Raw genomic sequence first — 14,387 nt, 5'->3', positions numbered from 1 at the left:
ATTATGTGACCCTTTGCTCAAGGTTAGGAAACACTGGGCAGGCGACTTGGTTATAGACATATCTCCTGAAGATTGGAAGTCATGTTTAAATAACATCAATACAATGTATAAAGAAATGGGTAATAGATTTATTCAATTGAAAATAATACACAGATGGCATTGAACACCACAACAACTTTCTATATGGAACTTAGTACCTGTAGACTCTTGCTGGAGATGTGAGGGGAATGGTGCCTCTATACTACATATACTTTGGACATGTCCAGCGCCTAAGGACTGGTGGAACAACATTCATCAGGTTATATTTGAAGTCCTGCGCAAAAGGTTTCAAATCTCTGCAAAACTGTGTGTCTTGGGATCAACCACTGAGCTTAAGGACAATGACTTTACATGTTTTGAAAAAAGATGGATTATTTTAGCTCTCACTACAGCAAAACCGACACTAAGACACTGGAGGAAAAAACAGCCACCTCCTTATGAAGAATGGTCTACAACAATGGCACAGTTAGCTGCCTACGAGAGGGTGACGTACTCCCTACTGGATAAACTGGATCAATATATGCTCACTTGGAGCCCTTTTACTGACTGGATGTCTGTGGGTTAATGGTTGCCGTGACAATGCAGTTTTGTCGTTGATTTGGTGTGCTTATCTGTTGAAAGGTGTCAGTGTGGTGGTCTGTGGTTGTGTTTGTTTTATTTTGTTTTGCTTGTTTGTTCTTGTTTTTCAACTTATTTACTGGGGAAAAAAAGAAAAAACAACTTAGGGAGTACATTTCTGGCCTTGATGGCCCCCTTATTGAATGAATGGATCCCTCCCTGTCTGTATTATTTTTTTGTTAAACTTCAATAAAAAGTTCATTACAAAAAAAAAACAAGACAGTTTCTACCTCCAACAGTTTTACAAAGTGTTTTCATTCCCTTCCTTCAGCCGTTTCTAAACTGTTTACTCTGCTGTCTAAAACTAAAATAAACCTTTTGAGTTACATTAACCCTTTTGCGGGAAAAAAATCACCTTTTATCAAAGAAAGAAACTTTAGAAGCAGACGTTATACTTGATATAAGAGTTTGAAGAGATCATCAGTTATAAAAAGTAGCCAAAACTTGTGTTAAAATGTTGATATTTGTGTCAGAATCTCTTTATTCTACATATCATTTAAAATAAAGCGTTTGCACTAACCAGATCCTGTTAAAAACATTAAATTCTGCTCCTCAGAGACACTGTGAAGACATGATTGATTCTGCTGAGACCAACGGTCACATGACAAATATTCACTGAAAATCCGTTTACACAGAGCAGAGAGGAGAGGACAGGAGAGGCTGTTTACACAGAGCAGAGAGGAGAGGACAGGAGAGACTGGAAACACAATACTTTAATATGTACGATATGTGGAGATATATATATCTTTTCTAATCAGATATGTACTGTGTATTATCTGTATATAAAGAAATTATCTGATAAATAACATACGGCTCTCTTCTCTTTTTTATTGTTAGTCTTGTTTAATTGTCTCTTTAAATGTTTAAATGCCACATCAGTGTGTTTGTGGATTGCAAATTTCCAAAGAGTCAGCGTCTGCAGCTAAACGAAATGTGTCGGCTCCTCCCAAACCTGTGTGTGAACAAAGAGAGCGTCGCCTGTAGCCCCGCCTACCTTTTGAAGAGTCGTCCTCGATTGGCTGCTTGAAGGCGGTGATGTCACTGAAGGTGCAGAGAAACAGGACCACTTTGTCCTGCTCGTTCCTGATGGGAGCGATCTTCACAAAGAACCACACAGGCATCCCTGAAAACACACACACACACACACACACACACACCAGTCCATACTGTGAGTGAAAGTGCTGTCTCATGAAGCTGCTGACAGTCAGACAGTCTCTGTCCCAGTTCAGGACTTAAACTGGGTCTCTGGGTCTCGGTATGTTTCTGGGTTCTGGGTCATTCTCTGCATTATAGATGAACTTCTCTACACATTACCCAGAGGAGCTGGAATAAAAAAGTCACGGACAGTAAATGGGCTTTAACCTGTGAGCTGGTGAATGATCAGGACAGGTCCTGGACCTGGTCCTGGTCCGGGACCTGGATCCTACTGCAGCTCAGAACAAGCCCCGACCTGTGACGCTACGATTGGTCAGAGCCTTGTCCTCGTGCTGAACGTTAGAGCGTGTACCGAGGCCTGGCTGGTTGGAGGTCACGGGGCCGCTGTTTTGACAGTTTGGTGTGGATTGGCGGGAAAACGGTGAAGGTTGTAGGTGACGGTAACTTCAGGTAGGTCAAGTAACTTATAATTACACCAGGTCTCATTGCCCCCAAAATCCACCGGGCCCGTCCGCGGAGTATGGCTCGTCAAGCTGGACAGAGAGCGGATGGTTCTGACAGGAAGTCATACAGAAATTGCAGAGCTAATCCGGTCGTTTTTCAAAATAAAACACCATGAGCAGACTCCAGGTCGTATTTAACATCGCTAGATCAACATAACAGCTAAATCCTTTTGTTAACTTAAACACAGACAACAAGCTTTCATTCACATAGCTGATAACGGTACTTTAAGCAGTAAATATAAGTACACAGGCAGCATTAAAGGTTTGAAACAACAATAAACACAAGTTAAATAGCACCAAAAAAAAGACATTTAACTACAAAGCCTATTGACCCTTGGTAGATGAGCAAATGGATGAAAACGATCTGTAACTGCTAGCAGAAGCAGTTTTAATAAACAATAGATAATTTTGTTAATTTAATAACTTTGTGATAATGAATAAAATAGTAATGAATAAGTTAATACATTTAAGGAAATAAATAAATATCCTAGTAAAGTTCATATTTGTAGAATTAATATTAAAAGTTATGGTAATAATGTAACTATTGTTTGATGCTTCTTTGGTTATTGTTGTTGATGCACGCACAGCAGAAGAGACAGAGTGACAGAGAAAGAAGGAGTTTTTCTATGTTTTGCAAGTATTTTTGTAGTTTTTTTGTTTGTTTCTGATGGTGGAGTTTCCATGAAGGTTTATTTTCATTCCCCCCGATGCGGCCAATGAGGCAAAGTTTTATTTTCTTTGTTGTATAATGTTGTTATTACTGTTTAAATTATGTTCACATGATAGGCGCATACTTGCTATTGTAACGCATATTTTACTCAATTAGGCTGCAAGCATTTAATTTATGTATAATGTACGTATTATTGTAATTATTATGAGAATGTTTTGTATCTATTTGTGCTTTATGTATTTTAATGTAGTTTTCACGGCTCAATAAACGCCCGTAAACAGAATCCATGTTGAGCTAGTCTTTACATCTCGAGGGGAGTCATACGATCAAATCAGCAAGTAAACACCATCGAACGAAAGTGAAACACTGTGGCGCACACAAGAGGCGCCACTTTTTAAACACTCCCGGTGGGTGTTGACGCCGTGTGGAGGATGGACCAAATACACAACGAGCCGTGAACGAGCCCCGTGGATTTTCGGTGTTAGGCCCTTCACGATTATTACTACACCAGCGCTCAAAAGTTCGGGCTCACCCAGAAACTGTCTGTCTGTTGTTTCCCATGAAAACACAAATGACTTACAGGATGAATCTGAAATTTATAAAGACATTAACAACATGTACAAATCTCCAACTTTACCTCCAGATCCTCAGCAGTCTTTAACACTTTAAACGCTGATTAACACAATGTGCCACTGGAACACAGGACAATATATATATGAGATATTTCATCAGAAAATCAGCCGTTTCCAGCTTTTATAGTCATTTACCACATTAACAATGTCTAGACTCTAGACTTTAAAAATTGAGCTTTTCTTTAAAAAATTGAGCTGTAGTGTTTATCAATTTCTCATCCCAGAACCCAGAAATTTCCAACAGACACAGACACAGACAGAGACACAGAAACAGTCAGCGATCCGACTTCACTTTGAGCATCCTGACTTCTTCCTGTACGTCTACATATGTGTTTTGTGAAGAAAAATGAAGAAATTGTTTTTTTAGAGTGATCAGAAGAAACTGGTACCTCTGCTTTCCTCCAGAAATTTTCCCTCCTTTTTAACATGGCGGTCTATCAGGATGTGGGTGCTTGTGGGTGACGCATCTGTGCGTCCTACGTCCAAACTATAACTCTGACAGCTTTAGCAGATAAATGTGAGTGAGAAGACAAATTTTACTACGTTTCTATGCATAAATTATTTCTGTAGAGTGGTATTTGCGACCTGGAGCACAGTTTCCAAATGTATTTTTTGACAAATTTTTCTCTCCCTCTGCACTCTAGCGATGATGTGATCCACTCTAGCCTCTCCACAGGGTAACATTGGGGGGATTTCTTGCTGTGTTTTTGCCAAATAATTTGAAAACCGTTTGTCGAAACCTTTAGAAAAGTCACAGCATACTTGTCATGGCCGAGCCGGTCGATTTGATACCTTTTTAGTGTATGTGCGACCAAAACTCTGGGAGGAGGAGTTGATCGAGAAAAAAACACGGAAGAAACAGAAGAAGAAAAAGGAGAAGAAGAAGTCCGGTGGAGAGTATATAGTGTGCTCTTACAAGCACACTCAATAATGCCCCCATTTAGAAGAAAATAGAAGATAAAGAATCGTATGATTTGGGGCGTTGCTACCTTTGATTGACAGGTCACTAAGAAGGCGAGCCGTCATCAGGAGAGAAGAAAACGTGACTTTCTGCATCACGAGTCGTCTCCTGCACAATGCTGCTAGCGGTCCTCCAGGTGTGTTTTTAGATGTGAAAGGGTTAATCTGAGCGGCCGGTACTCACGGTTTTTCTTGTACATCAGAATCTCAAAGGAGTTCATCTCGTAGTTCTCGAAGGTGAGTCGAACCTTCTCACTCATCTCTTTATCCGTCAGCTCGCCATACATGAAGCTGCAGGACACACACACACATACACTGCTGATACACTCACCATCTGTGTGTGTGTGTGTGTGTGTGTGTGTGTGTGTTTGTGTGTGTGTGTGACTCTGTGTGTGTGACTCTGTGTGTGTGTGTGTGTGTGTGTGTGTGTGCGTGCGTGTGCGTGTATGTCTATGTGTGTGTGTGTGTGTGTGTGTGCGTGTATGTCTGTGTGTGTGTGTGTGTGTGTGCGTGTATGTCTTTGTGTGTGTGTGTGTGTGCGTGTATGTCTCTGTGTGTGTGTGTGTGTGCGTGTATGTCTGTGTGTGTGTGTGTGTGTGTGCGTGTATGTCTGTGTGTGTGTGTGTGTGTGTGTGTGTGTGCGTGTATGTCTGTGTGTGTGTGTGTGTGCGCGCGTGCGTGTATGTCTGTGTGTGTGTGTATGTCTGTGTGTGTGTGTGTGTGTGTGTGTGTCTGTGTGTGTGGGTGTGTGTACCTGCAGGTGCTGCTTTTCTGCATCACCTCTGCTCGGTGGAATCCTGACAGTTTACAGAATCCGTCGTTGCTGTAGACTATCGGCCAGTCGACGATCTGAGCGTTCCCCAGCACGAAGTTAGTGTCTGAACACAGAGAGATAATGAACCAGCTCATCACCACAACTGACTGATAAAGGTACTCTGTTAGCCCATCATTGTTTGATATTTCACCTTCTTACTACCTCCTTTCTGTTTTATATGTATTAGTGTGTATGACAGCTGCAGCCTTCTTGTCTTCCAGCTGTTCCAGGACCAGAACATGAGGTGATCCTGCAAGCTGTCAAGATCTGAATCTGGATTATTATCTTTTTATCACTATTTTATGGTTTATATTTGTTTTATTAATTAGCTTTTGTCTGTTTTACCTATATTTTATTGTTTATATTACATTTATTTTAATTCTAATTCTTGTATTCATACATACATACATACATACATACACACACACACACACACACACACACACATATATATAGAAATCGGACACATCTGCAGTGCTGCACTTTCCGGTGTTTTCATTTCAAATTCGCCACCACCAGTGTTGGTATAATTGATTTATGGACCTGCACTCATATAGCGCTTTTCTAGTCGCTTTGCGACCACTCAAAGTGCTTTACACTAAAGACTGCGCTCATTCACCCGTTCACACACACATTCATACTGGTGGCAGAGGCTACCCTAAACGGTGCCTCCTGGCACCAATCGGGAATTCATTCACACACCGATGAACGCAGCATCGGGAGCAATTTGGGGTTCAGTATCTTGCTCAAGGATACATAGACATGTAGGCTGCCATGGTCGGGGATCGTGTGGACTCTATGCTGCGTAAGGTCAGTGGAAGTGCATTCCAGAGGTGAGGGGCACTGGCCTGGAAAGAGCAGTCACCTCGCGTTTTAAAATGGGTCCGGGGGACCATCAAGAGTTTTTGATCTGACGACCTTACGTGAGTAGTAGTGAGTAGGGTCTCAGCAGTTCAGCAATGTACACAGGAGCTTGATCATTTAGGGCTCTAAAAGTAAGTACTAAAATCTTAAAATGAATCCTAAAATTAACTGGTAGCCAATGTAAAGAGTATAAAATCAGGGTGATATGATCTCTTTTCCTAGCTCCAGTTACGAGCCCTGCTGCTGCGTTCTGCACAGTCTGAAGGCGATTTACAGCCTTTTTGTTAAAACACATAAAAAGAGTGTTGCAATAATCAATGCGAGATGACACAAAGGCATGAATTATAATTTCCATTTCAGTTTTTGAGATCATAGACCTCAGTTTAGCGATATTCCGGAGATGATAAAAGCAGTTCTTCACCAACAGTTTACAGTGGTGGTCCAGGGACATGTCCTTGTCAAACACAACTCCTAGGTTACGTAAGCTAAGTTGGACAGAGGGACCTAACTGACCTAAATGCTGCTTTATGAGGAGAATAGCAGTGTCTGGGGCAAAAATCAGTGTTTCCGTTTTGGCAGAGTTCAGTTGAAGGAGATTATTATTTTGCCATTTTTTGATGACAGTCAAGCAGGCCTTTAAGGTATCTAATTTGTGTAGCTCTGTCTGCTTGAAAGAGCAGTAGAGCTGAATATCATCAGCATACAGATGATAAGAAACATCACTTAACTCACCGATAATCTGCCCAAGAGGGGTCATGTAAAGTAAAAAGAGTAAAGGGCCAAGGACTGATCCCTGTGGGACCCCACAGGCTAGCTCTGTCAGGTCGGATAAGAACTCATTGACATGGACCAAAAAAACTCCTGTCAGTCAAGTAGGACTGGAACCAATTCAAGACGGTACCAGATATCCCAAAAGTGTCTCTGAGTCTATCTAGTAAGATTTTATGATCTACCGTGTTGAATGCAGCTGTGAGATCTAAGAGTACCAGAACTGTCAATTGACCAGAGTCTGCTGCCATCAGGACATCGCTTGAAACTCAAGTTAGGGCAGTCTCAGTGGAGTGCTTTTTCCGAAAGCCTGATTGTTCAGCTACTACCTTTTCCAGGATTTTAGCTAGAAAAGGGAGCTTTGAAATGGGCCTATAATTTTTTTAATCAGCAGGATCCAAGTTTGGTTTCTTCAATTTAGGTTTCACTGCTGCCTGTTTAAATGAGACTGGGACAACACCAGTTTGGAGAGATTGATTTATTATCTCTAAATGCAGGAGCCAATAGAGCTAACAGTTTTATGATACAGTGATGCCAGGAGTATGTCCAGCGGGCTGGAGGACGGTGTCATGTTGGCAAGGAGCGCACTGATGTCTGGCAGTGAGAGCAAAGAAAACAAGGACCATTTACACCAAGGAAACAGAAAAGTACAAGAGTTTAAAACAGTTTGAGGAATATTGGCCCTGATGTCATTAACCTTGTTTACCATAAAACTGGCAAAACATTACAATCAGTCGCGGAAGAGACTGGGGCCACTGGGACATCAGGGGATGTAATAGAGCTGATGGTATCAAACAGAAATTTAGGATTTCTCTTATTACGAGAAATAAGTTGGGCAAAATAAGCAGCTCTTGCGGTTTAAAGCAAATCTCGGATCCTTGAGGTACAGCCTGTGGACCTCAAGCTTCGATGCTTTCCACAGCCGCTCTGCCTTGCAGCAGGTGCTCCTGTGGTTTTTAATCTCTTCATTTATCCAAGGGCAAGGTTTCCTAAGAGCGGTGGATCTTGCTTTGATTGGAGCTACTTTATCAAGAACTGACTTGCATCGAAGATTAAAACACTGTACCAGTGAATTCACATCATTATCATCATCATCATTGTTTGGAGCAGGCTCAGCGTCAAACAGGGAAATATGCCAATGCAATCCAGACTCTTTGCACTTGTTCCCCGGTGGTGGAACACACTACCAGTTCCCACCAGAGCAGGGGCGTCCCTCTCTACCTTTAAAAAACTCCTGAAGACCCAGCTCTTCAGAGAGCATCTTCTCTCCTAGACCACATGATAAGTCTACTCCTCAAAGAATTGTCACTAGCACTAATAGCTCTTACTGTACTATACCTTGATTGTTTACTTTTACTTTTCCTGGAAGTCGCTTTGGATAAAAGCGTCTGCTAAATGACTAAATGTAAATGTAAATGTAAATAAAGCTGTCAACAACAGGCTGATTAATAAAACGTTTCTTTCCCTGAACAATACATGACGGGTGCTGTAGAGCCTGATAATGTAATAAATTCCCGATAATGTAATAACCCCGATACTGTAATAAAAATCTGCACTTGAGTCCATTGAAAATGTAATAAAACCTGATACTTTATTACATTATTGGAAAAAAGTGTATTAAATTATTGGGAAATGCACTTTATTACATTATCGGGAAGTTATTACATCATCAGGTTCTACAGGTGCTTCTCAACATATGCCATATCAAAGGAGATACAGCTGTGGTCACTGACAAGAGATTCTTCCACATGTAGATTTTCCACCATCAATCCATGTGAGAAGACAAGGTCCAGTGTATGTCCCTTTAAATGCGTGGGACCAGAGACATGTTGCACAAAATTAAAAGACTCAGTGATATTTAAAAGCTTAGTACCAGTGTTAGATGACTGATCATCTATATGAATATTAAAATCACCAGTAATATGCACCTTATCCAGTTTGATAATGGAAGATACATATTTAACAATCTACGTGTGAAATTTAATTTATGTACTTGGAGATTTACATGAATAATTACAATACCAAAGTAAATGTGATGAGAGAAAGTGTCCGATTTGGGATACAGTTAGTGTACGGCTAATTCACCGGCGTTATCTTCCTTATATATATATTTATGTGTATATATATATAATCTTTAATTATTTTATTTACTCATATTTTCATTACTCAGTATGCATTAGTCTCCATGTCCTTTCATTAAACATATTGTGTTGTTATTTTCACTCTGTGCAGCAGTTTGAGTTACAGGTGATTAGTTTGAAAGTTTGAAAGTTTGATGACTGAAGGACGCGGATCTCTGAGGAGGATCAGGTTCTGATTCTGCTGGCGTCTGCAGGTTTATGATCGCTGCAGTAAAAGATATTATTGTCATTTTGAGCCCAATTTATGCCGCTGATATTGTGATAATATAACAGGACTTAACAAAATGACATAAAAAAGTTGTGATTAATATCGTACTCATGATTAATATGAAGCTCATATTAAGATGAAATGATTAAAGAGACAAATCCTCCTGACTGAACCACTGAGGGGAACAGTTTAATATTTAATTCGCTCACTCTGATTAATATTCAGTCTGGACACAGCAGAACAAACAGCTACCGGCCAATCACCGGCCGCCTCCTCTGAGTGTGTAAGCGTGTGTGTGTGTGAGTGTGTGTGTGTTTGTCTGTGTGTGAATGTGTGTGTATGTGTGTGTGTGTGTGTGTGTGTGTGAGAGAGAGAGAGAGAGAGAGAGAGAGAGAGAGAGCGTGAGAGAGAGTGAGAGAGAGAGAGAGAATTTGTAATTTTGTGTGTTTTTGTAATTTAATCTTTTTATAATTTTGTCTCTTTTTATGGTCATTTTTTGTGTTTTTTGCAACATTCTGACACTGGTGGGCACTTGGAAAAGTGTTTATATATACATTTTTACTGTTTTAAAGAATAATTTATCAGAGAAATTCAACTTTTTTCTTATTTCTGTTATTCTTACTGTGTTATTCTGCATAAAGACATGTTGGAGTTGTTCTGAGAGCTGCAGGACTAATAGATTTATAGAGATTTATAGATTTTATATGTTGCAGTAAAATCATTTTTCATATATCTGGATTAGATGTTTGTCAGATTTCTGTGTCAGCCCTCTTTAGTTCTGTCAGATAATCTAAAGGATCTCAGTCATGGCGATGTTTCCCTCCATCGCCCGTCAGGACGAACACTTGTCCTCTTGGCATCGCCGTCAGAGTTCGTGGTTGATTTCATCTTTTTATCATTTCATTAGTTGGGCCGAGCGGATACGAGCCAAGCTAATTAACTGTTTACAGTCTCACAGACTGAGGCGACTCACTGAGAATCTCACATTCAGACTCCAAGACCTTTAGAGCAGCAGAGGAAAATCCATGCTGTGATCTGGTTTCAGAAACTTTTGACATTTAGTAGATTTGTGTATTTTGTGCGATTGTATGGCAGCACTTGTGTTGTGTTGCTGCTTATAGTGAATCTAGTGTCTCAGCCATCCATCCTCTGAATGCTCTAGGTCTCTAGTTTGTGGTTGTAAAGTTTCATGAGGCTGTGATTATCCTAGAGGTCACAGCAGCTCATTTTATACACTGAGCTCAAGTTTCACTCACTAACATCATCAAACATGAAGAAAATTGGGCTCATTGAATCCACAAGAGTCTCAGCTTTCCAGTCAGACCCGATTTATGCAACTTACAGACTGTTTAGGGACCCCAGGATGCACAAAGATTCACACACATGAAGGACACAACAACACATTTACTGCAGGAGAAACACTGCATGGGCTCTGCCCCAAACAGCTTCTGATAAAGTGCATAAAGTGGGCATGTCACGTCTAAAAACAGCCCAAAGATTTAATAAAGTATCTGTTCAGTCCTCCTCACACCATTAGTCACTTCCAAAATCATCTCAGTCCACTATCCGCCAACATTAAATCTACCGCTAGAAATCAGGGAGTCACATTCTTACTTTTGACCCACAAATCAGAGAAGTTGTTCAGTTGTGTTTTTTTCCATCTACGCTCCATCTCTAAAATCAAACCCATGCTGTTAACCTCTGACCCGGAAGAAGTCATTCACACTCTCATATTCTCCCTTTTAGATTACTGTAACTCCCTCCTCTCCTCTCTGGCATCTCACACAAATCCCTTTCTCATCTCCAACTGGTTCAGATGTAGCAGCTCAGCTTCTTACCGGTTTTAACAGACAACATCACCTCACCCCGATTTTAGCTTCTTTGCTCTGGCTCCCTGTTTGTTTTAGGGTTGATTTTAAGATTTTACTGATCACTTTTAAAGCTCTTTCAGGTCCAGCTCATCACTATATCACAGAACTATTAACTCCCTACGAGCCAATCCGCTTCCTTAGATCCTCAGGTCCTTCTGATCAATCCAAAGTCTAAACTGGAAAACCAAAGGAGATCAGCATAAAGTGGGCAGGTCAGTAAAGAGGAGACTTGTTTGTATCTATAGAACCTATTTTCATTTAGATATCTTGAGGTCAGAGGTCAGGGTGAGCCCTTTGAAAATGACCATTTGGGCTCATTGAATCCATAAGAGTCTCAGCTTTCCAGTCAGACCCGATTTATGCAGCTCACAGACTGTTTAGGGACCCCAGGGTGCACAAAGATTCACACATAAGAGGACACAACAACACATTTACTGCAGGAGAAACACTGACTGTCATCAGTATAAAGTGGGCACGTCAGTAAAGACTTGTGGGGGAACAAAGAACCTGTTTTATTCTTTGCCTAATGTCAAACACATGACAAATAAAAGACTTGAATGTCTAACTGTATAATCTATTAGTAATATTTCTCATATTGCTTTAGTGCAACACGTCTCACAGGGTTCATGAACACACGGCGCCACATTCAGTCACAGGCCAGAAAAATGTTTAGGAACTGTGTGTGTGCGTGTGTGTGTGTGTGTGTGTGAAGGCGCATACGTCTGTCTTGTCAAAGTTAAAAGTTGAAAATCTGTGAAACAGACGCAGCAGAAAAGGATCAGAACTAAAACCTGAAATAGAAATGAAAGAATAAACTGAGACATGATGCTACGGAAGCCCTGAGGGCTCGGATCTCTCTCACTTCTAACTTTTTCTTTTCTTGGTTTACGAATGAAGAACAGCTTGAAAAAATCATTTTCAGAAAAAGTCCATCGGTCAATTCAATGAAGTAGCTTGTTGTTAAAATATGAATCTTGGTTAAATCTATGAAAACAGTCTCTGATAATTGATCCAATAATCTGATGCGAACTAAAAATATTGATTCATATCTTTAAGATATGTCTTTAGCTTTAAATTCCCAGAAATCTACTTTTTCTTAAATGTCTGGAAGATGAAAAAAATTTGCCAACTATTTAGAAAATGCATAAGTAAAGTGAGAAAATATCAATTTTCATTTTCATTCATTCATGTGAAGATTTCTGGTTTTCTATCATATTTAACTGAAAATATTTGGGGTTTATTTAACCAAATAAGAGATTTAAAGAAAGAAAGCAGCTGGACGACGTTTTTACGGATCAGACCATTAAAATTAACAATCACAATAATCCATAATAAAAACTATTGTTGGTTGCAGCTCGAATGTAAATCTTGCAAATTAAAATAACTTTAAAATGTAAAGGTGTAATAATAATAATAACAATAATAAAAATAGTGAATAATGATAATAATAAAAATAATAATATTAAATTATGAATTAATTAAAAATTAAGGTCAACAATTCACTTTTAGAAAATATTAAAATCAATTCACTTTAGTTAGTTTTTTTAATATGATGAATGTTATTTTTGGTTAAATTATAAAACATCTAAAAATGAAAGTAAATATGTGTTTCTTTTAGAAGAAGAAAGCATATCAAAAATATTAAAAAATTATTTTGATTAGTGTGTTAATATCAACGTAAATATTACAAAACTAAAGGTTCAAACTTCACTTTAAGAAAATATTAAATTCAATTTTAGTTAGTTTTTTCGAATATGATAAATGTTCTTTGTGTTTCTTTTTGAAGATGAAAACATATTAAAATATATATTAGTTTCTAGTTCAGATTGTAAATAATATAAAATGAAGGTAAATATTGAAATAAATTTACTTTAGTTACTCTTAAAAATTAATTTTCATTTAAATTGAATAATATAACTTGTTGTTTTTAGAAGAAAAAACGTTGAAAATATCGGGATATATTTTAGTTAATTCCTTTAAAATATGAACAAAAATAATATAAAAATGAAGGCTTTTAAAACATGAATGTTCATGATGGTTAAATAACAGGACTTTAACATATGTTGTTTGATTTATATTTTGTTTAATTTATTTAAAATATGAATGCAAATAATATAAAACTGAAGGTAAATATTTAACTTTGAAAGCATTAAAACACATTTAGTTCGTTTCTAAATATGAATATACAGATAACAGGACTATAACATATGTTGTTTTATATATATATTGTTTAATTTATTTAAAATATGAATGCAAATAATTTAAAAAGGAAGGTCAATATTTCACTTTGAAAGCATTAAAACACATTTGGTTTGTTTTTAAAATACAATAGAATATGGATATATATAACAGGACTATAACATAATATATAATATATTTTTTATATATATATATATATATATATATATATATATCTTGTTTAACTTATACAAATATATTTATATATAAAATGAAGGTAAATATTTAACTCTGATAGCATTAAAACATATATATAAAACATGAATATCAAATATGAATATATGCTGTATAAACAGGACTATAACACGTTTTATTTTATGTATATTTTGGTTAATTTCTTTAAGATATGAATGAACACTAAGCACACGTGCCGCTGTATGACGATATGAAATGAATGATGGCTCGCGGACGGACACCTGTGAAGGTAAACACCGTTAGCTCGGCGGTTAGCCGTCCGGGAAGGACGGAGCGACTAGAGACCGGACTGAACCGGATCCTACCGTTGGACCGGCGGACGATGTTCTCCAGGAAGGTGTTCTGAGGGGCCACGAGACCCCGCCGTCCTCCCGCCATACCTGCCGTCCTGCTGCAGCGCGAGACTCACATATCTGATGCTGCACGAGCCCCGCGAGCCGTAGAGTAGGAGGCTCTCTCTCTCTCTCTCTCTCTCTCTCAGCAGGCTCGTTATTGGCAGATGGTTGCAGCACGAGCTCGGAGATGAGCCACCGTGAGGAGGGATGTGATGGAGAGAGAGGGAGAGAGAGAGAGAGGGAGAGAGAGAGGGGGGAGGCCAATAAAGCCTTATTGAATTGAATCAAGAGAGAGAGAGAGAGAGAGAGAGAGAGAGAGAGAGACCCACAAAGCCCCAAAAATCAACATCCAGATCTCAGGGAAATAATTTAACAT

At 38.9% G+C, this 14,387-nt stretch overlaps 1 protein-coding gene across 1 annotated transcript in view; it reads right to left on the bottom strand.

Moving 5' to 3' along the window:
- kcnh1b (potassium voltage-gated channel, subfamily H (eag-related), member 1b) overlaps positions 1-14,122 on the bottom strand; it is a 49,583-nt gene extending 35,461 nt beyond the window's left edge. Inside the window, exons 1-4 of the mRNA XM_059330554.1 lie at positions 13,982-14,122; positions 5,332-5,455; positions 4,762-4,868; positions 1,652-1,780 (exon numbers count right to left, since the gene is read on the bottom strand). Of these exons, the coding sequence (XP_059186537.1) occupies positions 1,652-1,780; positions 4,762-4,868; positions 5,332-5,455; positions 13,982-14,054 (433 nt within the window). The 5' untranslated portion in view covers positions 14,055-14,122. The remainder of the gene's footprint in view (positions 1-1,651; positions 1,781-4,761; positions 4,869-5,331; positions 5,456-13,981) is intronic.
- Positions 14,123-14,387: the final 265 nt, after the last annotated feature.

This window comes from Centropristis striata, chromosome 1 (assembly GCF_030273125.1).
Source record: "Centropristis striata isolate RG_2023a ecotype Rhode Island chromosome 1, C.striata_1.0, whole genome shotgun sequence".
Taxonomy (NCBI): domain Eukaryota; kingdom Metazoa; phylum Chordata; class Actinopteri; order Perciformes; family Serranidae; genus Centropristis; species Centropristis striata.
This window is presented reverse-complemented; position numbering and strand designations above follow the sequence as displayed.